This window comes from Prinia subflava, chromosome 1 (assembly GCF_021018805.1).
Source record: "Prinia subflava isolate CZ2003 ecotype Zambia chromosome 1, Cam_Psub_1.2, whole genome shotgun sequence".
NCBI classification, from domain to species: domain Eukaryota; kingdom Metazoa; phylum Chordata; class Aves; order Passeriformes; family Cisticolidae; genus Prinia; species Prinia subflava.
Window position 1 is genome coordinate 105,840,634 of NC_086247.1, and position 26,236 is coordinate 105,866,869.

Below are 26,236 nucleotides of genomic sequence, written 5' to 3' on the forward strand. Positions count from 1 at the left end.
TCAACAACTAAATAATACTCTAATTATGTTTAGCACACAAATGCTTTAATTTAAAAGGTTACTAAAGGAGGCTAAATGTTGTGTTTTAACCTCAGCCAGCAACTAATTACCACACAGATGCTCACTCACCCTCCAACCCTCCCTGTGGGATGGGGAGGAGAATCGGAAGGAAAGGTAAAACCTGTGGGCTGAGATAAGAACAGTTTAATAACTGAAATTAAGTCAAATGCACTAATAATGACAATAATAATAATAATAATTTTAACGAAAAAGTAGATTAAAAAAGAGAGGGTGGAATAAAACCCAAGAAGAACAGTGATGCACAACACAACTGCTCTCTCCTGACCGATGATCAGCCTCTCCCCAGCAGTGATCTGCCCCTCCTCCTGTCCACCTCCTCCCAGTTTATGTGCTGAGAAGATGTTTTATGCTATGGGATGTCCCTTTGGCCAGCTGGGGTCAGCTGTCCTGGCCATACTCCCTCTCAGCTTCTTGTGCACCTGCTTTCTAGCACAGCATGGGAAACCAAAAAGTCCTTGACAATACCATAAGCACTGCTCAGCAACAACCAAAAACATCAGTGTCAACATTATTCTGATCCTGAACTCAAATAAACAGCACTATACCACCTACTAAGAAGAAATTAACTCTATCCCAGCCAAAACCAGGACACTACAGTATGCTGGACACACTGAGATCCCATCAGAACGAGCTGATACTCTAGACCCAATTTACAAATCTCACTCATGCAGTCAAATACAGCTTACAGAAAGCATTCAAAAAATAAGACAAGATCAAGTGATTTTTAAAATTTTTACGGTTTTATAAAAACATTATGCATTACAAAAATGTATCAATTAAACCTTACAAAGCACTTAAAATGTGTAACATTCTTTAAAATTAAGATTATCCATTTTTCAATAGATACAGGTAGAAGTTTATATCAAAACTTTATCAAATAAAAAACAATCTCTAACTTTCATACCCATCTAATCAGAAGAATATATACTGTCAGACATATGAATATGTTTAGAGATTTCTTGTCTATAAAAATAGAAAAGAGGGATACTGTAAATATCTCACTTGAAGACTAAAAAAGTTCTAAACATACCAAGACTCTTACAATCAGAGAAATTATCAATCTATTTTTCTGAGGATTCCACCTCAGAAGAATGATGATGCAAGTTTAAAAGGAAGAAGAAAAAAAGACTGAGTAGAAAAATACCCCTGAGATAAGTCCGAACATTAATATTTTTTTCTACTTGCTTATTTCTTTGGCTTTTGTTACTTTTAAGCCATCACATAGGTTTGAAAGGAAATTGGTCCAGTCATAGGTTTTAACAATTACATTATCATAACATAGGTAATTACTCTGACACAATATAAGCATAAAAAAAAAAAAAAAAACAAAACACAGCATAAGTTGCTCTTTTTTTTCAGACTCTTCTGATTTCTCACCCCACTTGTCTATTTATTTTAAAAATATTTGATTCTAAACATAGATTGTTAAGAAGATAAAATAGCCATCTGAAGTAATTTTTCAAATTATAGTTTCCCATGTCTTCCTTTTTTCCTTGAGCGTTTTTTATGGACAAGTTCTTCAAAAGCCATAATTGCATCTTCTTCTTCATTTTCCAAGTCTTTATCGTGCACCAAGCCTATATTAAAAACAATAAATTAATGAAGAATGGAAAACCCCAACACCTTTTTCTCCTAACAGCATGACAAGCTATGTCATTGCTATTTTATATGTCAGCGATATACCTTCATATGTGCATAATCATGTTTAAGAAGTATTTAGCTTAATATGACAACGTGCTTAAGAGCTCTGCAACAATGCAGCAACCGCTAAGCACTAGTAATTAATTTTCACACTGAAAATCTCTTTCTATTGTTCCTTCCTTTGACTTTTCTAAGAAGTCTGTCTCATCTCTCTCTCAAGATTCAGTTTCAGCAGACACTACATTTCCCTGCTGACTTCCAAGACAGACTATAAGGTTGCTTTTGAGACTACAAGAACACCCCCACTCCTATTAACTGTATCTGCTGGAACAGGAAGAGGCAACACAAGGTTTTACCACAACCTATTTTTCTAAAATTGAGCTACTTGAATGCTTTATATATAGTCCATTTTGTAAATCTAATCACTTAATTGCTGCCTATTTCTGCAACTGTTGCAATCCCACCACCTAAATAAACATGAACATTCAGGGAGTCACAATGAAGTCTTAAACTTGCCCTCAGAGATCTGTGGAGCAATACCCTGTATCACTGTGTGCTACTTCTTGTAGGAAACCAAGAGAAATGGAAGTGAAAATAAAAGAAACAAACACAAGCATCCTTTACCAGGCTGGGATCCCGGAGGGCCAGGGAGAAGGCTGGCTCCACTCTGGCCACCCTGCAACCAGCTGCTCTGCTTTGAAGAGCCACTGAGGAAAGCCTGCTCATCTCATGTTTTCCAAAGTGCCCCTACTATGGGAGTGCCTCTCAAAGGTCAGTGAACATTCACAACGCTGCTGAGTGGGAGACTGAAGTGATGCTTAGAGACCACTGCTGAACAGCAGAGGGTACAGAAAGCTGTGCAACTCTAAAACATACCTTCTTCTGTTATCCTGTGAGAGTCCATTTGCTTCAGCCACTTTCGAGCATCATCAATGGTGCAAACCAATTTGTTGGCATGTGTGGTTATTACTTCTTCAGCTGAAATGGAGCACAATTAACACTCTGTGAGAACACCTAGCCGAGAAATGGACAGAAGCTAAAAGTCAAGCACAAAATGAAGTTACACATGTGGGACAACAATGCTGCAAACCCAGAAGTCGTGGTCACCAGTGATCTCATGTGGGAGGTAATTACTATAGTAGATGAAGATGATGTATTACATCATCTAATCAACATTCTAATCAACATTACCAGCACTATCAGAGCAGAAGTTCTCCATCCTTGTGCTGCCCTTTCTGAGTTACACCTGAATCCTGAAAACATTCTACTTTATTTCTGGGTTATAAACTTCCTGACTTTAATTATCTCTCTGAAATGATATAAATCAAAGCAAAACATGGACCGAAAATGCTGCAGCCTTTGCTGAACTGCACCATCAAGAACTTGAAAAATGCCTGTTATAAAGAGAGGGAAAAGTAATCTCAGAGACAAAGAATTTCTCTATATATTTTCACTGAGTAGAAGAACAAGGTAACATTCACCAAGCAAGTGTCATTAAAAAATCCACTATTACCTAATTAAGCCTACTATATCCATCCTATTCATCACTATTGTGGTTCACTGAGCATGAAGCCAAGTAAACAATAAGCTAAACTTCATGGACCTCATCTATATGCAAAACTTTCCACCAGAAGTAAGGATCAGGCTTACAGGTGAAGAGCACAACCTGAATTGTGTTACAGTTTTAGTTACAAATTTAACATATTTCACTGAATTTAGTAACAAATTTAACGTGCTTCACTGATCAGAGCTGATGAACATATCAAATACTACAGTTATTCACTACTGTCAGACATCAAAGCCAAAATGACAACTTGACAGGATTGGTGGATTTCTAAAGACTGAAGCCAGTAACAATGTTAAGATTTAAGTTGTCACTTTCCCAAAGCAAGTATACTAAACAATTTTGCTTCTAGACCACTCATTCTCTAATTCAATTTTGCTTGAAAAAATCAGCATAGAATAATACCAGAAGCATACAAGGGGGAAAAAAATCTAATATCAAAATATGTATCTCAAGCACCATAATTTACTAAACTTTTTAATACCAGTGTTGCCTTTGAGTACCTGACACACCACAGATTTGTGGTTAAGTATCCACTTTTACTCAGCCCTAGCAAAATTACAAGTTCAAGGGCAGAATAATCAGAAATATCCTTAGTCAAGGACTCCAAGTACTCCTACCAGGCTACCCCTACATTACTGTGGCTAGCAGAAGTAAAAAGGAAACAGTAGGAATAATAGAAAAATTAGTAAAGATGACCTGTCAGTAAAACTGCAAAGTTGCTTTAAAACTGTCTAAAACTGTAAGTTCAAAGAACACAGTTCATCTGACCATGTGATTAAAATTCACTTTACTATCTACAAAATTTCACTACTATTCACTTTACCTCTACTATGTAATTCATTGAGTTGGAAGTATTTAGAATACATTTTCAGTATTTCCAGCTCTCTCATTCTTCTTTTCCTCAGCTACCTAAAATACCTTTCTCTTGACCACACTAAGCTTTTGCCAGTTCTAGCGGTTTGGCCAAAAAATGACATATTAAATTGTTTTAAGAAAACTGGAAAGGTCCTACCTTTAGCCCAGGCTTTTTTCTCATAGATTTCCTCTACTGCATGTGAAATTTTTTTAATATTCTCTTTGATTTTCCCCTGGCGTAAGTTGGAACCTTCCTTATATGCTAAATGGTCTCGGGTGTAATCCCTTCCTGTAATGGCCTCCACTACTTCCAGTCCATCATGTATTATCGGATCTATCCTTCTTCTGAAAAACTCAGCATAGCATCTGTAGGCAGCATGGTTGTTTGTGTGCTCTTCTGTGTTTCTGTGCTCCATACAGGCCTCACTGGCCACAGAAATTGCATTTCCTTCTGCATGCAACTTTTCTTCCCCACTGTTCTCTGTTGGTGTCAGAGGTTCAGAGGTGTCTGCCTCCATGCTTTCTGACCGGCTGAAATAGTTCTCAGAGCTTTGGATGAATCTGACTCCACAGAGGTCACACTGGGTTTGGTCAATATCTGCTCTTTTGAATATCTCTGATAAAAATTCCTCTTCTTTCATTGCAACAGGATGAACTCCAGAGCGGGCCTTCCTTTTCCACTTCACATATAGGGAAATGAAATGGAACACACGATACAGCTGGCGTAGAGCAGATGCTTTCTGCTCTTGCTTCTGTTGCTTGCTGAGTGCAATGACTTCCAGGGGATCCTTCTGGTCCTCTAAGAAATGAGCCTCTTCAAACTCCTCTTCCAGCTCATAATCATACCCTGTTTGATCTAAAGAGGTTACAAATCTGTCAAGGTTTACACGCTCATACTGGATGCCCCGTATGGGTGGATGGCCCTGAGTGTAGGCAGTGTCCCACTTCCAGTGGCAGTCAACCAAGTGCTCTTCATCACGCTCTGTCAGCAGCTCTTGCAGGCCTGCAGCCACTTCTCTTACATGTGTAGCATCACCCACTTGCCCCACGACCCTCAGCAATCTTTCAGGCACTTTAGAGGGAGTGTCTTTCCTCATGGATTCCAGCATCACCTTGATTCCAGGGAATAGGTGGCGTAAGAGGGATTTGTCTTTAGAACTCTGCACCTGGTCAGCATTCAGTAACATCACTAAGCACAGCACCACTGTCCGCTCAGCCTCCCCTGAGGTTATGCAGTCAGGATCCTCAAATGCATCCAGGAGGACATTGAACCTTCCATGAACACCACACAAGACCTCTGCCAGGTAAGAGAGATGAGATCTGAAACGGTATACAGCCACATTTGTGTCCTTTGGTCTATACTCCTGTATAATAGAAAATGTGTCCTTAAGTTCTTTGTAATGGTCCTTGTGTCTGAACAAAAACTCCCAGTAATGAAGGAGAGCAATGTAACTCTTTGGAAGGCAGAGAGTAATGCTCTTGGAGAGACGCATCAGGACAGCACAACACAGAATATACTGGAATTCCAGCAACATCACCGTATTCCCTATGCTTGGAATCAGGTATCTTGTGCATTTCTTGATCAGGACATTCATGAAACGGAAAAAAAATCTTTTACAGTTTTCCGGGTTCTTATGAACATAGAATTGCTCAAGCGAATTTTCAAGAAGTCGAATGAAGCACAAGTGTGTTCTTCCTGCATTTTCGGCATTTTTGTCAGGTAGCAACATACCATGTCTGCCCTCTATTCCTTTGGTCTTTTCTCCCTGGCCTGTACTCTTTGAGGAACTTTTTGCCTTTGCCAAAGCAAACATTAGCTCTTTGTTATAATTATCCTCTTCTTTAAGAAGGAGTTTCTCAAATTCTTCAGGATATCCTGAAGATAAGATAAGGACCTTCATGGCACATAACCACAAGTCAGTTGATTCTCTTCTGGCTGCAATGTTTTCATTATTAAACTTAAATGTGATGTACTTCTTCAACATCTCTCTACAAGGTTTGGAAATAACACTACTGAATTGCAATATTTCTTTGCATGCCTTTGGGTTCTCAGACAGTATTCTCAAATGAAAATGATTAGGAAAAAACATTCCTAGGAGGTCTTTACATGATGCATATTTGTCTGAAGTCAAAATGTCCTCAAAGCTTTTGCACTGATTCAGTAGCTCTTTAGGGAAAGTGCATGTTGCTTCCAACAACAGTCCATTTATTGCCACCACGTGCATTTTACACTGAAATATTGTCTTTGCTTCATGACGCAACAAGGGCCTGTGGTAACCCTCACAGGTTTTATCTTCACAGTTCAATCCAGCAATGAACTTCATACAAACATCAGGGTACTTCCTGCTCAGTAACTCATGGGTGATAAAGCACAACCTGCTTAACAAGTGCTGCTTCAAAGCTGATTTTACTTTCTCTGTGCTTACTGAGAAATCACCTTTTGCCTTCCTCTCTTTCAGACTTGGCTTGTCCAACAAAAACTTGATAATGGGTTCAGCTTCATTTTGAGACACCTGGCAACTGTCACCCATTGGGACAATCCCAAAATAAGCAAAGCATAACTTCACCATGTCTTTCTCCACATTGGTGGCTGCTTTCTTCAGACCGCTAACAAGACTCAGAAGAGCCATCAAGCCACGTGTTGCCATGAAGAGGATGTTCTGGCTAGGAGTGCTGCAGTGACATAATGCAAAGAGAGCTTCGACTGCACCAGCAGAATGATTCAGAGATAGGAACTGACAGTACGCATTGCTCAGCTTCATGTAGTCTCCTTTCAGAGCTCCCTGCAAAAACACAGCCTCAGCAACGCCAGACTTCTGCCCAGTTTGTTCACAAAGCTCAAGGGCTTCTCTTAGGATGCTCTCCACGTTCCCCAGGTGTAATTCTGAACCACGACTCAGCCTGGCACGTGCTTCAGCAAGCAGACACGACGCGCGAAACTCTTTCACAGCCGTGAGGTTGGCTGCTTCCAGAGCAAACCCGTGTTGCTTCATTAACTTTGCAGCCTCCTCCTGGCGATCCTTCCTTTTCAGTAAGTCTGCTGTTTGGTGCAAACATCCACGAGACTTCAGAAATTCAAGCTGATCCTCTACATCGAGTTTTGAGAGGACTTGCATCATTTCCTCAGTCCTGTTCATACTCAGGTACTTTGCAGCTGCTTCCAAATACAACTGATTAGCTGTACAGGAGAGTTTGGATGCCATTTGTCCTTTTGCATTCAACATATCTTCATATCTGAAATAATAGAGACATCAATTTACTGCCACAGATGACAAATCCAGACAAAAAAAGCACTGCAATATAAACGAAAACATTTAACACATAGTTTCTCCTAGAAGCCTTTCCTTCAAGAAGGCTGACGGTTTCAGGTGATATACCTGTCAGGCAAAAGAGAATCACACCATCTTAAAAGATCTACAGAAAGAAACTAATTACACAACATGAGGCTGTCGGAATCAAGATTATTAAAACTTTTGGTACAAACAAGATCACAAGGTTTACAGCATTAGTGAAGCATTCTCCACACTGTCAAATCAATGTACAAATAACTTAAATGCACTTTATCAGCATAAATGTTCTATTTATAAAAATATATTAATTTCAGTGAATTCTCCACGGGTCAATATATACAATATTCTGTAAAATTTACATTAACTTGTCAGTGTAGAGAGAATTCTTTCAAGCCTGCTGTATGTATCTGCATATGCTTTGTAGCTTATTGAGTGAGCAAAATGCCTGGTTGCATCTTTCATAACATGCACTTTAGAATGTTCAGTAATTAATTATTAATGGCTGATGTAAAATGATTGAGGTATCCCCTATGCCAGTTTTGTGAAATATTCTCTCCTGCATGCTGAGAATGAGTAACTTTTTCCTGTGGGATGAGTAAATTATCATTAGCTTTTTGTTATCATCTTTCTCATGATAAACGTAGCAGTCCAGATTTTTTGAGTCTATGCTGACAAATTTCCATGGATGTTTTGGGAGAGATGATTTAAAAACTTGTTTGTTGGTAAAGTCACTTTAATGCTCGAACTTTTTAATCGCACAATCTCTACACAATAAAGAAGCTTTAATCATTCAGAAAAGCAGTTGCTGTTACTAAAGGTACATCACAAAGGATTTCTGAAAATTTTTCAGTGAGCCAGCTGCATTATATGGAGTTTAGAAATGCAAGAGAAATATATTCCAATACCATCTTGCAAGACATACCTTTCAACCGCCTTTGCTGCTTCTTCATAGAGTTCTTCCTGACAATACATTTTAATGGCCAGATCAAACTCCTCAATTAGTTCATAACATTCAGATGCTTCTTTGTAGCACTGGCTTTTCTGATAGTAAACTGCAGCATCTTTCATCTGCAATGCAGAAGTCAATAATGAAACTGAAGTGCTGTAAACAGTCAAAATACATGAATGGAATAAATCCTGTAGTTCCATCATGTGTCTCATAAAGAAGTACACTTTAATAAAATGTAATTAAAGTATCTGAATAAAATCAAATACATATTAAAGCAACCATCACTAAAACTGAAGAGATTGTTTTAAAAAAGTCAAAATATTTATGTCTGAAAAACTGGAGTATAAAATGAGAAGTATTATATAGGATTTTCAAAATAATTTATCCACCAAGCTCTGCCTGTTGTTAGAAAACACTACACATGCTTCTGCTGATTTACAGATTTCTCAGAATGAATAGTACTAAATTAAAACAGTTATAGATGCAGAATGAGAACCCTAATGTTGTATCTTAAACTTCAAATATTCAGAAACCATCACTTTACATTCCATTCTTTTGGTGGAAATTCACTGAAAAAAAATATTACACATTGTTAGCACACTACTTTAACCCTTTCAAGTTTTACGGTTCCATTTAGATGGCTGTCATCAATGAAGTTTCATCAGAGTACTGAATGAAGCAACAGCTTAATTTTCATGACATCAGTCATTCACTAATTTTTGACTGCAAATGACTGATAATGACATTTGAAGAAAGCCAAAGAAATAAAGCCAGCCTGCATAATTGCATCATTCTCCACTTCATTCCTCTTCTGCCTTATCTCTGACAAATTATTCCTTTTGAACAGCCCATCTTAAAGAGCTTGTTTAGCTCTATAAACTGGGCTGTTCAAAAGTTTAGCTATTACCATAACACAAAAAGATACTATTAATTTCTGAGTAATATGAGAGGAAAAAAAGCTGTAGGAAAAGGAAAGTCTTAAGGTGAGTATTTAATACCTTTCCTAATTTTTTACACAATTCTGCACAAAGACGGAACTCCTTTGATTGAATCAGACATTTTAGTGATAGTTTTGGTTCTCCACATTCCAAGTAAGTTTTAGCCAATGTCATATATTCCATCTGTTTTTCCCTGTGGAAAGTAAGAGAAAATTACCACTAATATCCAAATTAAGTTTAGGATCATGTGAGCTGTCACTGAATCCAACCAACACTGACATCACACATTACTCTTTATACATTACCTGATGAGTTATAATCTTACAATTAATTATATTTTGGGCTGACACTGCTCTGTCCAGAAGTCTGTTCCAAAATCTGATAGCTCTGGCAGTCAAAAGATTCTTTTGAGGGTTTTTTTTTAACTAATGTACAGTACTGTGATTTTGTACTGCTTCTGTTTTCTTGGCTTGTTCTCTCCTTTCTGCTGTTTAATGCCAGTGTCATTAGAGATACAAGCAAACATGTTCTCAGCCCTTGCTTTGTATGACTGAACAATCCCAGCTCTCCTGGTATCACCACAGAACGATCTAGATTGAATTCACAATACTCAAGCCTGGAGAATCAAAACTGTACAGAGCATTTCATATAGAAAATCTTACTTAAGCTTTTTACACCTGCATTAATACTTCTATTAAAAAAAATATTTCCACTTAGGCAGATTTATTATTACATATGTTCTGTCAACTTAAAATATCCTAATACACCAAATTCCTTCTCCTCAAATTTTATGCTGTTGACAAACACAGTAAACTGAGAAAAACTTTTATCAGTCTCATCAACCATTTCTCTATAATCATGAAATTTTATGAGCATCCTTATACTTCTAACTAGAGCTGCTAATGTAAAGCTGGTAATTAAAAAAGATAAAATCTCAACTAACTCCAGTAACAGCATTTCTTCAGATCTTCTCTCATCTCCCTTGCATGCCTTGAGCTTCCTCTGATCTAGTCATTCCTTTCCCATTCTGCTGTCATTGCTAGCTTCTGGTCTCCCCACCATGAACAGGAACTGATTCACTTTGTTCTAGTTCCTTCTCCATTAATATTTTTCTTGTCTTATTTGAGATGAGTCCCAAAGAGTTTCTAAGCCTCTTCAGGAAACTGCAAACTCTCTCCCCTGTCAAATTCGAAAGCTATTTTACACAGCTGAAGTCATGAACTAAATGATTCATCTCAAAATCTGTTCCTTTAAAACTATCCGTTGGTTCAGATCTGGTTCTGCTTGTTTAGTTTAAATTGACTGTAACACTAATTTTACCCTGAAGCTCACTTTTTGCTAGCAGCTTTTCTTCCCCATTGCACACCACCATTCCTTCTCCTTTGTTGAGTAAATATGCAGTGGGATTAACTGAAGGTGAGCACTGCTGATGGCGTATGTTCTCCGATCTGTATCTCAGGATTTTAAAGCCTCTTGACGTAATGCAAATCCTGTTGCTTTTCTCTCACACAACCAGTGAGCCCTTGCAAGGGCTTTTCACTTGGACACCCCTTCCACCACTGCCCAGAGGGAGCAATGCTCTGGATCCTCTAGTGCTAGACCTTCTGATCTGTTAAATCTCTTTTGCCAACCACAAACACAAAGACCCCTCTCCTGCACTGCTCTCGGGTGTGTCTGGTCTGGTCCCACAGGTGCGGTGTGAATCTCACCCTGCACAGCCCCGAGGGGTCTGGAGTGTCACCACAGAGTGACACTTGCTCAGCTGCACTGACACCTACCTTGGGCTGCTTTTCTTCGCGTGCACTTTGAGAACAGCGTCGTGTGTCAGGGCCAGTTTTGACTTCTCAGCTGCTCCTCCCTTTTGGTAACATTTGGCAGCCACCTGGGGTGAAATCACACACAGTATTCACAGATGTGCATCCAGCCCGTGGCTTATCACATTAAAGCAGTACTTAATTTTACAGTCACTGGAATGGAAAGCAGAAAGACTGGCAGGGTGCCTGGAGAAATGAAAAGGTAGAACATTGTGGTGTATTTTTAGGACAAAAACAAAAGCTTTTAAGTCAGTCCATGTGTGACTACCTAAATTAGAATATTAATTACAACACTGTACATGGAAGCAGTGAAAGAGAATTCCTGGTAAGCTGATAGAACAAACGGCATATGCAATTTGAATGATAGCCTAAACCATTAACTGGTAAGTGACTGGGCATCCACAACATATTACTAGAAGTGAGGAAGACCCATGTGTGCAAAATGAAATCAAAAAGCAAGGAACATTTACTCAACACTTTTATCATACTGGGCTCTTTCTGTGAAAACTAAACAGAAACACTGGGAGTTACCATGCTCCTAGCAAGGTCTGCTTCGTTGTCACCCTGTTTATTCTGCAAAACCTTGATTTCTTTACTTTATCCATTAATTTAATGTTGCTTCTGTTTGGAAATTGCACATGGCAAGCCACTCTTAGAACTGCCAAAGTCACCAGACAATGACATCTTAAGGTAGCATTGATTAGCAAAGATCAGGGTTATAAAGAAAACAGATTTGCAGATAATGTAGCTAATATATTTCAGATTTTAAGACGGTTTTTTTAGCTGTGTGGGTTTTTTACTTAAACTGTTTTCTGTCCATTTAGAATATTGCCTTTTATTTGCAAGGGAAGATTAGGACTATCGGTACAGTGGCAGCTCATGATTTTGGGGTTTTGCCTTGTTATAAATATTTATTTTCCATTCAAAGAATTTTATGTTGTTACCTGCAAAGCACAGAAGCTTTCCCTCTGCCATGATCCAAAAAGTACCTAAAGTTTTACTTCATAGAATCACAGAACATCTCAAATTGAAAGGGACTTATTCAGTTAAGAGAGGCCAGCTTACTGCTCCCTGCAGGACTACCTAAAACAAACCCACACAACTAAGAATGTCATCCAGACACTTCTTGAACTCTGAACTCATGCCTGAATGCCATGACCACTTTCCAGGGGGGCCTGTGGCAGACCACCTTCTCAGTGAGGAGCCCTTTTCTCTGTCAAATCTGATCTTCTGATCCAACTTCATTCCATTTCCCCATGTCCTATCACTGGTAACCAGAGAGAAGAGATCAGGACCTCCCCTTGAGGAAATTGTAGACTGTGATGAGGTTACCCCTCAGCCATCTCTCCTCGAAGCTGAACAAGACAAGCGACTTCAGCTGCTTTTCTGAAGAAGTGTCCTCTAGAGCTGTCCGTGGCAGTGGCAGGGGGGTTGGGACTGGACGATTCTTGGGGTCTCTTCAAAATCAAACCATTCTATGATTCTACGACTTTTCATCATCTTGGTCACCTTCCTCTAGACACACTATCTAATAGTCTGATGCCCTTCTTATGTTGTGGTGCCCAAAACTGCACAAAGTACTCCAGGTGAGTCTGCACCAGCACAGAGCAGAGCAGGACAATCACCTCCCTTGACTGGCTCACAATGCTGTATTTGATGCACTCAGGACACCGTTTGCCTTTTTGATTGTTGGGGCACACTGCTGGCTCATATTCAACTTGCCACCAACCCAACCCCCAGATCCCTTTTTATGGGGCTGCACTCCAGCCTCTCATTCCCTAATTTTAATGTATAGCCAGGAGTGCTCCATCCTGGGTGCAGAATCTGGCACTCGGCCTTGTTAAACTTCCTACAGTTGGTGATAACCCACTAGGTTGTCAAGGTCTCTCTGCAGGGTCTCTCTGCCCTCGAGGGAATCAACAGCTCCTCCCAATCTAGTGCCCTCCTAGTTTAGTATTATTGGCAAACATATTTGATGTACACTCTATTCCTGTGTCCAAATTATTTATAAAAACATTAAAGCGCACTCGGTCTTAAATTGACCACTGGGGAATCCAGCCAGTGACAGAACATCAGCTCGATATAACCCCATTTACTATAACTCTTTGAGCCTGACTTGCCAAGCAGTTTCTCCCCTGATGTATTATGGACTTGTCTAGCTGTGTGCTCAACATTCCATCCAGAATAAAGAGCGACTGTGAGAGAAACTATTAAAATCTTTGCTAAAACTGAAATATACCACATCTATTGACTTCTCTTGGTCAGCAGAGTGACCTTGTCATAAAAGGTAATTGAGCTGTTTAAGTAGGAGTTTCCCACAGTGAACCCATGCTGCCTATGACTAATGACTGTATTGCTGCTCAAATGTTATTTTCAGTAACTCCCAGAACAATCTTCTCCATAATTTTACCAGGCACCAAAGTGAGACTGAAAGGCTTGTAATTACCAGGGTCTTCCTTTTTACCCTTCTTGAAAACTGGGACATTTGCCAGCTTCCAATTGACTGGGACCTTTCCAGACACCCAAGACCTCTGAAAAATAATGGAAAGGGACCTCCCAGTAAAATGGGCCAGCTCATTCAGTATCTGGAATGAATCTCACCAAACCCAATAGATTTATGTGCATCCAGCTGCAGCAGCAAGTCTCAAACCAGTGCAGCGTCAGCTGGGAGTTTATCATCCCCCAAGTCACAATCTTCCAGCAAATCATCAGTGTTTAAGACAGAGATGAAGAAAGCATTAAACTCTCCTTTGCCTATGTCCCTATTTGTGAGGCAAATGATCTCATCAAGTAATGGACCAATGTTATGTCCAATCCTTCTTTTGCTGTTAATGTGTTTTAAAATGACCTTTTTGTTGTCCTTCACGGTGCTGGATAGTTTGAACTCTGCTAGAGCTTTGGCCACATGAATTTTCTCCCTACAGTGACAAACAGCATCTCTGTTCTCCTCCTCCTGCATCACCTCCCCTTGGTCACAATGTCCACACACTTTCCCTTTTCCCCTAAGTTCAAGAAGAAGATGCCTGTTCAGCCAAGCCAGACTTTGCCCCAGATGCTTGACTTCTGATCTTTTGGAAATTCCTGCTTCTGCATTTTTCAGAATATCATTCATGAATTCCCAAGGGCCCTTACTAATTAGCTCCTTCCACAGCACATGTCTGCTCTCCCCATATCCAAAGGTTTGCATGACTTTTTCTTCTACGGCCAACCACTTGAAACTCGGTTACTTTGTGGTCACTGTGACCAAGACATGAATCCCCACTTTACTCACAAACACCTCTCTGTTTACAAACACATTTAGGAGGTCACCTCTCATTAGTCAGCTCCCCTAGTACTTGCATCCAGAAGTTATCTTCAACTTGCTCCAGAAATTTCCTGGTTTGTGTTCACTGTATGATTTTCTCAGCTGATGTCTGGGAAGTTAAAATCGCCCATAAGGACAAGAGCATTTGACTTAGAGATATCCCTTATCTCCCTGTAGATTATTTCATTGATGATATTTCATCCTGGCTGAGCTTTGCTTCGATCCCTTTAACTGTTATCCCATATCTGGACTGTATTAACTAGGAAGCTAGGAAACAAGACTATAAAAATCTCTATGTTCTTTAAAAGAAAGGGAATGAAACCACCATTTTCCTATCCAAATTAATGCACTTCCAAGAAATGCTTTTATTTCTCTACAGTATGTGCAATGATACTGTCAAGAACATGGTTTAGATTCACACATATCAATCAACTCTAATTGATGCTAATAATTGTTTTTCCAACTGTCTTTCATTTGTGTGCATTAAAATGTAATTTCCCTCATGGGACTGCAAATTTCTGGGCAGTGAATTTAAGATTACAAACAAAAGGCTGGCTCTCCCTGCTCACTTCTTGTAAGTCATTTACAAGTAGACACACAGCTACAAACCACAAACTAAGGCAGACTGCTACAGAGCAACTGAAGGTTTACAGATGGTTTTACAGATACAGAGAAAAGAAAAGGTTTCAGAATAAGCAAGAATCCTTATTTCAAATAAACAGATGTTCCTACCTCCCAGAACTGGTGTTTGGCATAGTAGTCTCCCTGTGCAATCCATTCTTCTGGAGTTGAAGTTTTAGCAAACATGCTGTCATCTAAGTCTATAAGGGCAGGGGTGACCATTTTATGTTAGAATGGATAAACCACAGAAACCACTTATCACGTACCAAAACTAAGCATTATCTCACAATGTTCCAAGCTCTATATCTGTGCTTACTCCAGCAATAGTAACTATGAGTCAAGTGTGGTAATACTGTTATGTGAAGCTACCAGTGAGAATACAAAAATCCACAAAGTTTGGCTGGAGACTGGGCTGGTAAGTGGCTGAAACTGCATTAACACAGCAGAAAATCTGACTAAAAATCGACCACTTTAAGCCATAAATATCTGCAGCCATCAGGGTCCATTGAGCTCTCTCCATGGTAACTGGCTGAGTGGCAGTGACCTGATCTCCCTTTATGTAGGAACACCTCTTAAGGTCACTCCTCAAGGCTGAGGGATCCCTTACTCAACACCAGACATCAATGGGCTGGTAGATGATATTTTTGCATGTGTGTAATATTTAAGACAGGTATAGCAAGTCTATGTAAAAAGTAGAGTATTGACCACCAATCCATCCATACTTAATGAACCATTTTACATATCTGAATTCACTGGTTAGAACTCAATAAACTAATTACAAGATCAGATCTGTCTGAGGGATCACTGACTCTTCTCCTGTGACAGCAAGAAAACCTGAACTAGTGAACTAGCATTAAACTTTAACATATACAACTCATCTTTAGAGACAAAAGAATTAAGACCCACTGAAATAAGTGGAAATTTGCAGGGCAGTTATCAATGCATAGTGTTAGAAGGACCAAGGCATTTCACCTTCTTTATTACACAGCCTAAAAGCAAGAAAACACGAGTTTTGACTGTTTGACAGTCTTTTAAGAAAGTTTTAGGACCACAGTACCTTTCTTTTCATCTGTTTTGACAACTTTAACCAATTTTCTTTTGATGAAATACTTAAAAGCTGGAGCCCGTTTATCACGGTCTTCATCAAAGATCCAAAGATTGACTCTGGCTCTTGTAATTGCAGTGTACAATTGCTTGAGTTCTCCATTCAGCATCTGAAGCAGAACAAAAAAATTGAATTAAATAAATGAAATGGCAGATGAGCTAAATTGTTAAAAAGAAACTGACTCTGCAGTTGTAAGAAAACAGAGAATTTATACAGAATGAATAACAAGTAAGGAAGTGCTTTTAAGTAAGCCAGTCTAAATATTAAATATGTGATTTTAATTATGTAAGCCATTGTCCAGCTAACTTACAAGACACTACTACTACCAATCAGCTGCGGGTATGACAGGCTATTTTCCTGCTAATCACTTGCACATATAATTATTAACTTACTATACAGTCCTGAAAATATCTGACTCACCAGATTCTAAGCAACTTCCTTAATTTCCAGGTAGTGACACCAACCAGAAACCAGACAGGAATAATGTATATTGGAAAGCTCAATTGCTGTTTGCTCTAACCACAGTTGTTCTGTAAATATACCCAAAAGTCTATGACATGGGTTTTGTTCTCTAGTCAAATTACATTTGCAAACAATCTCTTATCTTTTAAAATCAGTATTATATTGCATTATATTTATATTATATTATACAAATGTAAACAACTATAAAAGGTAAAGCAACCTTCATAAACATGGAACTAACAGGATGAAAGGATTTAAGAAGTTTCCTTACTTTTAAGAATTTAATTTGTCCTTCTTATTCCCAATGTTACAAAAAACTCACCTTGTACATTTCTACATTAAATGGAGTCTTTTCCTGCATACCAGTGGCATCCTCTAATGGCACTTCAATTAGCAAGTTGCTTCCCACTTGCACATTCAGATCAGGACTATAAGAAGAAATTATCTTCCATTCTTTGCTAGCCTGAAAGATCAAGAGAATAAGGTTTATGTGTATGTACTAACCACTACTGCCTACATATGCACAAGATAAGGTTGTATGGTGTGGCCTGTTCATTCCTACAAGTGAAGAAGGCTCAGAGGAGAGGACTGTGGTAGGAAATTATCTCAGGCAAGAATGTAAAGAATAATCAGCAATTTTCAATGAGAAAGCTGAACTTCATGTCAACACAGCCTTTGCTTGAGATATTTGTCTGTACCAGGTGGTCATCAAAGCATATAAACAACTTTCCCTAAAACAGCTAGTACAGAGTTACACCTTCCTGAGCTGCCCAGGCAAAAGCAAAGATGTGCCACAGCCCAACAGACCCAGGAAAATCTGAGGAGCAAACAAACCAAACCTTTAAGAGTGCAACCAGCTTGAGCTGGCTACAAGCTGCATAATACTTCCCAGGGACTGAGGGTGGCTAGCATCATGATGGAGAAGCTAACGGGAATACATACATACATACATTTTATTTTTTCATATATATATATATATATATATATATATATATATATATATATGCAGGGAGCACTAATGGGAATCACACCTGTATCGTGATTCCAATGTATATTGCCACTGTTATATTATGCTTGCCTTGGGATTTCAGGATCCTTCTGTATCATTCTTCTAGATACAAATCATATGCAATGCTCAATATAGCAAATAAGTATTTTGATATTAAACATGAAAACTTCCTTGGGTGGACAATACATTTTCACGTAAACGCCCTTACAGTGATCCCTCTGTGGAGGAAATCAGGTTACCTTCACCATGGAGGAGGGTCAAGGTTTAGTCCTAGGGATGAGGATTTTCCTACAAACCACCAACACCACAACAGGCAAACTCACTGAGGGGGGAGTGTGCTGATTGCTGGACCAGGCAGCTCCCTGCCAGCTTGGGGCAGAATCAAAGGTAAATGGTGGTGGGGTAACACTCACAAGCTGCAATTTGTCATACTAAAATCTACTACCTCAGGCACGTTGGAGAGATCTTGGCCTGCAGGTTAGGATGGGCAGCCACTAAGTCTCCTTGTCTCTACAAGACTGACAAGATCACTGAGCTGGACCCACACATATCCCATGCTGGCATATATTCTCATCCTCAGGGTTCCCAGAAAAGATCTAGCTGGTCATTCATGTGATGAATGTATTAAGCTTCGTGTTGAACACCAGTAACTGCTAGTGCTGGTCTCAGCCAGGGGGTGGAATGGCACCTGCCAACACCTCCTCTTGTAAGAACACTCAGAGGTGAGCAAAAAAACCCACTCATGGGGAAAGTCTAAAAAAAGCATGGTCAGAAAATATTGGACTCCAACACAGAGACATGTGAAAGATGTCTATAAATATGCAAAGACACTCCTAACTGTAAGTTAAGTGTGGCAGCAGATCAGTGCTGTGCACTCTCATGCCATGAAATGCCAGCTCCTGACCACATCACTCTGCAGATTCCTGATCCCCCTGCAAAACTGGTTACTTTAAAATTATGAATATATTCTAAGTTATGTTCATTTTTCCCTTTTGGTATTTAATTGAAATGTGATTAAATATTGCCAAGTTTCAGGAACAAAACAAAAAATACTCACAATAAGGCTGAAACAACATTTTTACAGTCTATGTATTTCTGAGCTTTGAGCAACACAAAACAAGTTAGCTGTCTTCCCACAGGGGGAAAAAAGCAGGAAACCTTTCCTGCAAAATGTATTTTGAAGTTAAAATTTCAAATGAAGACATTCCTAAGCCTGTCATAGATTGTAACATGACAACCAGCTAAAGGTATCAGTTTGGTCAAGAGCTTGCTGGGTTTTGTGGGCTTGGTTTTTTTGCCTTCTAGATTTTTCAATCACGTCTGCTCCCTGAAACAAGACTATTCTAAAATCTCATTTTCAAGACAAATAATAAGAAAATCCAACACTTTACAAAGTGCACACGGCCACACTGCTGTGTTTACAACAGTTCACAGATTCAGCTTTTCTAAATTAGAAAACCTCAGGGTGAACTGCCTTCTTGCCTGCTTATTTGGCTGCTCAGATCAACTCAATTACTCGTGACTCACAGGAACACGGAAGAATTGTATGAAAACAGTTCTCCAGGCCTGACATACATTAGTCTAAGCTAAAATGCTCTACACAACTCAACTCTGCTAAACTGATTCTGCTAAATTTTTATAAATGGCTTGTTTTTTTTCTGATTGCAACTTGCATCACCAGAAACAAATCAACTTTGAGAAATCTACCACGACAGCCAGTATTTACCTCACGCTCCCTCCTTCTGCCCCTATCACATAACATTCACTAACCTCTGTGAAGCACCACCAGTAACCTGCCCTCAGTTTTCTTGTGGTTTTCATCTGCTGAAAACTGCATGAGACACTGCTTTGAGGGGTAGAGGCAGAGGATATCTGCAACAGGGGCTGTTCACACTGAATGATTAATCGCAGAGTAACTCAGTCATGGGTACATGAAGTGTCTGCAGGCATGTTCAGCAAGGAATACTTGGAATATTTGGCTGGCTGGGGTCAGGGGAGTAGTCTTGGTGCGCAGCATAAGAGTGTGCATGTGTGTGTGTGTACTCCAAGGCTCTTCCTTAAATTTTAACAGCAAAACTGAAGGAAAATGCAGCACTTAAGGAAACAAGTTCTCAGTCCATAAACCTATCGCCTCTCTGTTTTCTGCTGTGATGAAATCACTCATCTTCAGCGAAAAGAGGGAATCCTTATACCAGCTGCAACACCAATTAGACCACAAGTAAGATTGACTTTACAAAAAAACCCCAAAAATGGATAAGAATTAAATACCTCTGAATCTGTAAAAAAGTTGTAAAGGAGGACATCATCAAATTCCAAGCCCTTTGCTTCATATATTGTCAGTACAAGTGCCAAACTAAGCTCCTCAGGTATCTTTTCCTTTGCAGTTTCATTTGCCACTAATACCACCTGCCATAAAATACATTTAAAAACCACATTAGAAAGCAAAGAAGGAAAAAAAAGATAACAGTTGCATAGAGAAAGACAAACATGATGATAATACAAGCGCCTTCTAAAAACTAGACAGCATTTCACAGAGACATTTCAGCACACTCCACAAAAAAGGTCACAAAAGCTGCCACTAGAAGACTGACAAATGCGTGGTATGTGCAGACAGTTTTAGATCTGGTGTAAGAAAATTTGGAGCTAGAAAGGAACAGGTCAGACAATACCTCACACAATACCTCACACCAAAAAAAGAACAGAAAGAACCAGACATATCAAAAAGAAACAGAAACCAACACAATAAAACTTTCTAAGTTTGAAATGCCTAATTTATCAGGGAGACAAGGACTTAAAAAAGAAAATTGTGGGTAGTTCATAGAAGACTATTATTTAGCAACAGAGCTGGTAGAATCTGCAAAAAGCCTAAGAAAAGCAAACCTGATGTGCTCCAAATTCTATGGGCTGTGTTTTCCTTTTGTTGCCCCTCAGCAAAATCGCTAGGTCACTAACACTGCAGGACTCCAAGACTGTAGGTTTTGGCCCATCAAAGAGACCACGGTCCTGAGGAAGGCGATCAAAAGATTCTGGAAAATAATGCTGGAGCAAATCAACCACTCCAGATGCTAAATGGAGAATACCTGCAAAAAGCAGAATACAGGTTTTAAACTTCAGCCTTAAGTCCTTGCAAACACACTTTTAAAAGATTCTGTTAGAAGTTTGGAATCAAGAAATGTAATGACAAAAACACTAATCAGAGAACGTTAAAGCTGTAAGCTTCAATTTATGTTTTTGCCAATTTGAGTGGATGTCATTCTTTGGCCTCTGAAGATCAGAAAACATGCATGATACAATGGTTTGGCAGCATTCTCACAAAATAAAGATCACAAATGAGAAACAAGTACAAAAAACAGAAGCAGCACACCAATGCTGCAAAATCTAGCACTTTGGGGAGAGGGAACAGAAGTGGGAATGGTCATTTCTTAAATTTTCTCCCACACAAACGCAGCCAAAGCATGCAGTAAGAATGAGGGTTCATAAAATGACAATTTTAAAAACATTTGTTTTTGGTTTTCCGTTTGAGATGTCAAAAAACAGAATAGATATACCAGAAAAAGCTGTTTATCTGATCTTTTTAAAAAACAGGCCACATAGAGACTGACTTTGAACTGGCCAGGAGAAAACTTCAATTATTAGTGACATCTAAAGAGCACAGGCTCAGATCATAAATAAATTTGTTACTCTACCTGAATGGGACCTGTAGTTCTGGTACAACTGATATATCCTTTTTGGTTTCCTAACACGCTGCTTCTTGTTCACAGAGCTCTTGCTTGCGTAATGAAACAGTGACCTCAGGTCACTAAAACGAAAAGCAACTCCTTTCATTATGCTCTGGGCAGTGTCACCCGTTAGAAACATGGCATTAGGGTCATTGATGCATTTCATTAACAGAGCTAGCTCAGCTTGCGTGAAATCCTGTATCTCATCGCCATAAAACTCATGGATGGACCACGGCAGCTCCCTGAGCCTTGAAAGTCTTTGAGATAAATTATACAGCAAATCTTCTTCATCAAAGTACCCTCTCTGTGACCGTATCTGCTGATAAAGACAGAAGAGGTGATAGATCTCACTCCTGTCTTCTGTGAAGTTTGGTGATCTTTTTCGGCCTAGCTTTTTGTACTGCTCCTCAGTAAGCTTGCCCCCAAAGCAACTCAGTGCCTCAAAAGAGCCTTTCAGAAATGATTTTATTTCTTTCCAAACCAGTGCTGGATTGTACACGCTTTTACCTTTTATCATTTTTGGCCATATTTCATTTGCAAACACATTGTAAGTCACAAAAGTCCAAGGATCACTTTCCTTAGAGCACGCATCTGCAGCTCCTCCATCATCACCATGTTCTCCTTCAAGATTACCTTCTTCATCCTCATCCTGCCAATTTGGTACAACTAAGTCTTCCTGAGGACTCCAACCAACAATTACTCTTTTAAGACTTCCATCCTCATTTCTTGGAAAAAATGGGTCGGGCATGGATGCATCTAGTAACAGTAACAACTGCTTGGAGGTGATAAACAGTGGAAAATTTTCATCTTTAATGTCTTGTAGCCTGTGAATATTTGGGTCCAGAGGCTTGAAGTGACTGGTCAACTTGGACGACTTGCTAAGTTCAATGAAATTCTTCTGAACTTCTCGGCACAAGACAGGATTTTTTGTTACGAAGATCTGGTGCAGGTGCTCCAGCTTGTTTGGTGCTTCTGCACTACACGTTTGGTCTTCTCCATGGTCACCACATGAATTCACTTCTGCACCAGCTGTGCCCACAGGAACCCTTTCATCCTCGCCCTCCTGGTTTTGCTCATCACTCACCTGCTCCTCACTCGAATCATCGCTCTCATGTTTTAGTTCATTCTCCTCCTTCCCAGAACTGGCTTTTTCAACCTCACTGCACTGTCTCTGCTGCCATGTCTGCCTCTCCAACAGAGGTCCATCTGCCAAGGTGGATTTTTCCCAGTATGAATAGAATTTCTTCCAAAGCCTATACAAGCAGCAAGTTGTCTTCCCTGTCCCACTTCGCCCAATTAAAATGATTGGTTCCATAGGCTTTGGATTGAGACCAATCACTGCGTACTCCAACTCCCCAACTCGGAAAGGGTAATCAACAGAGGACTGCACATCATTTATAATGTTCAGTGCCATGTTAGTACTGAAGCTGTGAAATTTCATTATATTGTATTCCAGTTCTGCTGCACTAGCTGGAGGGAAATACTCAGGCATGATAAGCTCTTTTGATTTTTCTGCCTCCACGTCTTCAACATAACAACGTGGAACACGCTTCTGTGCTGTCCCACTGTGGTTCTGATGTCCTTTGATTATACCCTTGAGCTTTTTCCTCAAAATGCAGGATAAGCCACGGTTATATGAAATGCATATATTTTCTAAGGCACGGTTCAGCTTGCAGTGGTCAAGAACAATGGCCCAGATTCTAATTATTTCTGTGTAAACTCTACCTGATTTTTCTAGACGACTTTTTGTCTGTTCTGTCTCCATGATCTTTTCTGGACTCTCACTGCAACGAGGAGAAAAGTCAATGGCAAGTTCCCATAGCATTCTTGCACCTTTGCCCAGTTTGGCTTCATACAGCTGGATATCAGCTTTCAAGTGTTTCAGTGGCTTCTGGAGGCCCCTAGACCATTCCCCGTTGCCAAGCTGCTTAATTGTCATTATGGTTTTAACTTTCAGATAATGAGGCACAGCTTTACTGCTCAAAGTCTTTAGCATTTCAGGAGTGCACTCTATTTCCCAAGTCATGTTATCAAACTCCTGCACATGCGCCTCAATATCCAGACTCTTCCCCTTTTCTTCCTCTAGTTCTTCCTTCTCTCCATTAGGCAGGGCCATACTAAATTCCCGTGATCCCTTCTTTTTCTCCCAATCATCTCCTTTTCTTTCAGGATGACCTATGCTTCCACAAGGTTGCAAGGAACTCCTTTCATCTTCCGATTTAGTCTGGGCTGAAGATGGCTTTTGCACCAGAGGATGATCTTTTTTCAGACTGTCGCTCACTTTCAATTGCTGAATTAAGGCTGTGATTGCCTGCACTAGACTTTCCTGCAGTGTTAAGGGGCTGTTTATTCCTTCTGTTTCCTGCTTTGCCAACTGACCTTTTTTTGTTTTTATGGAACATGGGGTTTTTAAGTCATTATGCACTGCGTTGCCAGATGGTGCCTTTAATGAGAACCCAGATGAAGAACATCCCATGCTCTTTGACTGTGAAATCTCAGAGACTGGAATGGGTTTAGGTATTTTAACCAACTGCCCTGCTCTATCTTGGCGATGCCTCTTCTTCTCCTGTGCAGCGTTATTCCAGGCTTCTAGCAGTGGATCTCTCTTTTTAATTCTGTGCATCACATCTTTTCCTGATTTGTTTTTTATGCTAAAGTTAATGTCAAATTTTGCCAATAACTCCGTTATTCTCTTAGTCTGCTTTGAAAATCCTCTTTGGAAAACAACATGCATCACTGTGTTTCCATCATCATCTTGTATGTTTGGATTGAGATATGGAAAGTCAGATGGTCTTGAAGCAAAGAGGTCAAGTAGATAGTTCAGAATGTTTAAACCAGCCACATCTGAAAGCAGGAGAGCAAACAAAAAATAAACTAACTTGCTTTACAAGTCTGCACTGTATGCCAACAGTTTCAATACTTTTTTTTTCTGCTGCCAGTAAATTAAAATCGGTTGCTTTTAAAAAGAGAAACAAAATCTACATTTCATGTTTATAAAACATACTTGCGTGAAACAGTTCAAAAAACTGAGCTTACCCAAGTTTCAGGGAAAACAATACAAAGGCAGCAAAGCTTTAGAAATTCCTAGTGCTGCAATTATTCCCCTAGCATCAGTCAATTTCATTCCTTTTTTTAACCTTGGGGTACAGACAGATTTGTTCATTTTCCAACATCAGCCCTGACTGCTACCCAAGGGACACTGGTGACTTGTCATCCAGACAAGCAGCAGCTCAAGGTAGTGCTCTGGGGTCATTTGGTTCACTTTAAGAAGGCACTCAGAAGTAATCTGCTGCAGATAACTTTGCTTTACTAAAATAACCTGCAGGAAATCCCAATTATTTCCTGATATTTGAGGTCCCTGGAGCAACTTCCTACAAAATCAGATTAGTTACTTCCCTGGGGGGAAAAATATATATATATACTCTACAGCTTTCTGGATTTCATCCAAATAATAGATGTGATTTAAATGAGACAATATATGTGAAACATTTCTTTTCTAGGCGTAAAATAGTGACACGCCAAAATCACGGTAAAGAAATTGCACATTAAAAACTTTACACAGTGAAAAATACTTCAGAGAACATATTGTCATGGGACTTCTTAATCTTTTGATTTAAAAATGACAACTGGCATTACCTATGCTTTTAATCTCTCTAAAGCCATTCAATGAAATGTTGTGCTTTAAAAATTAATACATTCAATATTTTATAATTTTAGTCTTTCAACTCAAAAATACATTTTTTCTTAACTTAAATTCAAATCTGATTTGGGGCTTAATTTCACAGTTTATCCTAACTTTTTATATAAGCTCTACAGTTCTTTCACTCACTTCTCCCCTGAACAAAACTTTATTGATTTATGACTGAAGGAAAACTGATAAACAGATTTCAGATGCCACTGCAGGATTTCCTTCAAAGTCTGCTGCCATTGCTCTAACTTTACCTTTGTTACCTCCCACAAACATCCAGTTTACCTTAGTCCCAACCTAGCACTCATTTTACAGGGTTTCAGAGAGGAGCTTTCATGATTCCCCCTTGTCACCTGAGCTGCCATCACCTCTGCTCGCAGTCCCAGCCAGCACAGCCACAAGGCAGCACACCAGTCAGCTTATCAGACTGGTGTGTATCCTCTGGCCTGCAGACTTTGGGGGCTGAGTGAGACAGTCAGACATCCTGACCCCCTGTCCCTGCAGCAGCAGCACGGGCAGGCAAGGAATGGGGGTGTTTTCAACAGCAAAAGCCTCACCTTTATTATTTAAATAGATGAAAACTGCAGCATGCAAAGGAGTATCTCCTTGTGTAACAGAGAGGTTTCGAGGGTCTGCACCTTTGGTCAGCAGCAAATATGCCAGTTCAAAATAATTCTTTCTGAGGCATACTTTCAGTGGTATTTCAGAGCTGGTTCCAACACCATCAGGCAGAGCTAGTGTGAAGGACAGGAAAATATTAGGGTTTAAAGCTAATATACCAACCTACAGAAAGCTCTGAACAGATGCAGTAAGATGCTGATTTCCAGGAAGGTGACAGGGGTGATTTTTGCTAGCTTTTTACATGTGTCTGTTAAAACACTTTTTGACTAAGAACATTTTTCATCATTTCCCCTTGTCTCCCATTAAGCTGAGCAAGTCCTTCTGTTGTGATAGGAAGACACGTATCTTCCAGAACATATCTTCTCCAAGTCAGTCACTGACTAAAACAAAATGCCTCCTTACTCCTCTGGCATTCAAAAGGCTTCAACAGGACCGTGTGTCTGTAACACAGCTAACATCAAGCTGTACAATTAAATGAAATATGCCAGAGGGATCCTAGGAATAAGCTCATGCAAAACAAGAAGCATGATGATGTCTGCACTAGCTAAAAAAAGGAAGACATCTGGTCATGC

General features: G+C 39.6%; 1 protein-coding gene across 1 annotated transcript in view; it reads right to left on the reverse strand.

The window, feature by feature from the left end:
* Window positions 1-799: 799 nt before the first annotated feature.
* TRANK1 (tetratricopeptide repeat and ankyrin repeat containing 1) overlaps window positions 800-26,236 on the reverse strand; it is a 51,486-nt gene continuing 26,049 nt past the window's right edge. Inside the window, exons 12-24 of the mRNA XM_063406415.1 lie at window positions 25,601-25,777; window positions 21,323-24,199; window positions 20,517-20,716; window positions 19,905-20,042; window positions 16,950-17,090; window positions 16,118-16,274; window positions 15,172-15,260; window positions 11,100-11,203; window positions 9,382-9,514; window positions 8,357-8,502; window positions 4,302-7,378; window positions 2,599-2,700; window positions 800-1,658 (exon numbers count right to left, since the gene is read on the reverse strand). Of these exons, the coding sequence (XP_063262485.1) occupies window positions 1,546-1,658; window positions 2,599-2,700; window positions 4,302-7,378; window positions 8,357-8,502; window positions 9,382-9,514; window positions 11,100-11,203; window positions 15,172-15,260; window positions 16,118-16,274; window positions 16,950-17,090; window positions 19,905-20,042; window positions 20,517-20,716; window positions 21,323-24,199; window positions 25,601-25,777 (7,454 nt within the window). The 3' untranslated portion in view covers window positions 800-1,545. The remainder of the gene's footprint in view (window positions 1,659-2,598; window positions 2,701-4,301; window positions 7,379-8,356; window positions 8,503-9,381; window positions 9,515-11,099; window positions 11,204-15,171; window positions 15,261-16,117; window positions 16,275-16,949; window positions 17,091-19,904; window positions 20,043-20,516; window positions 20,717-21,322; window positions 24,200-25,600; window positions 25,778-26,236) is intronic.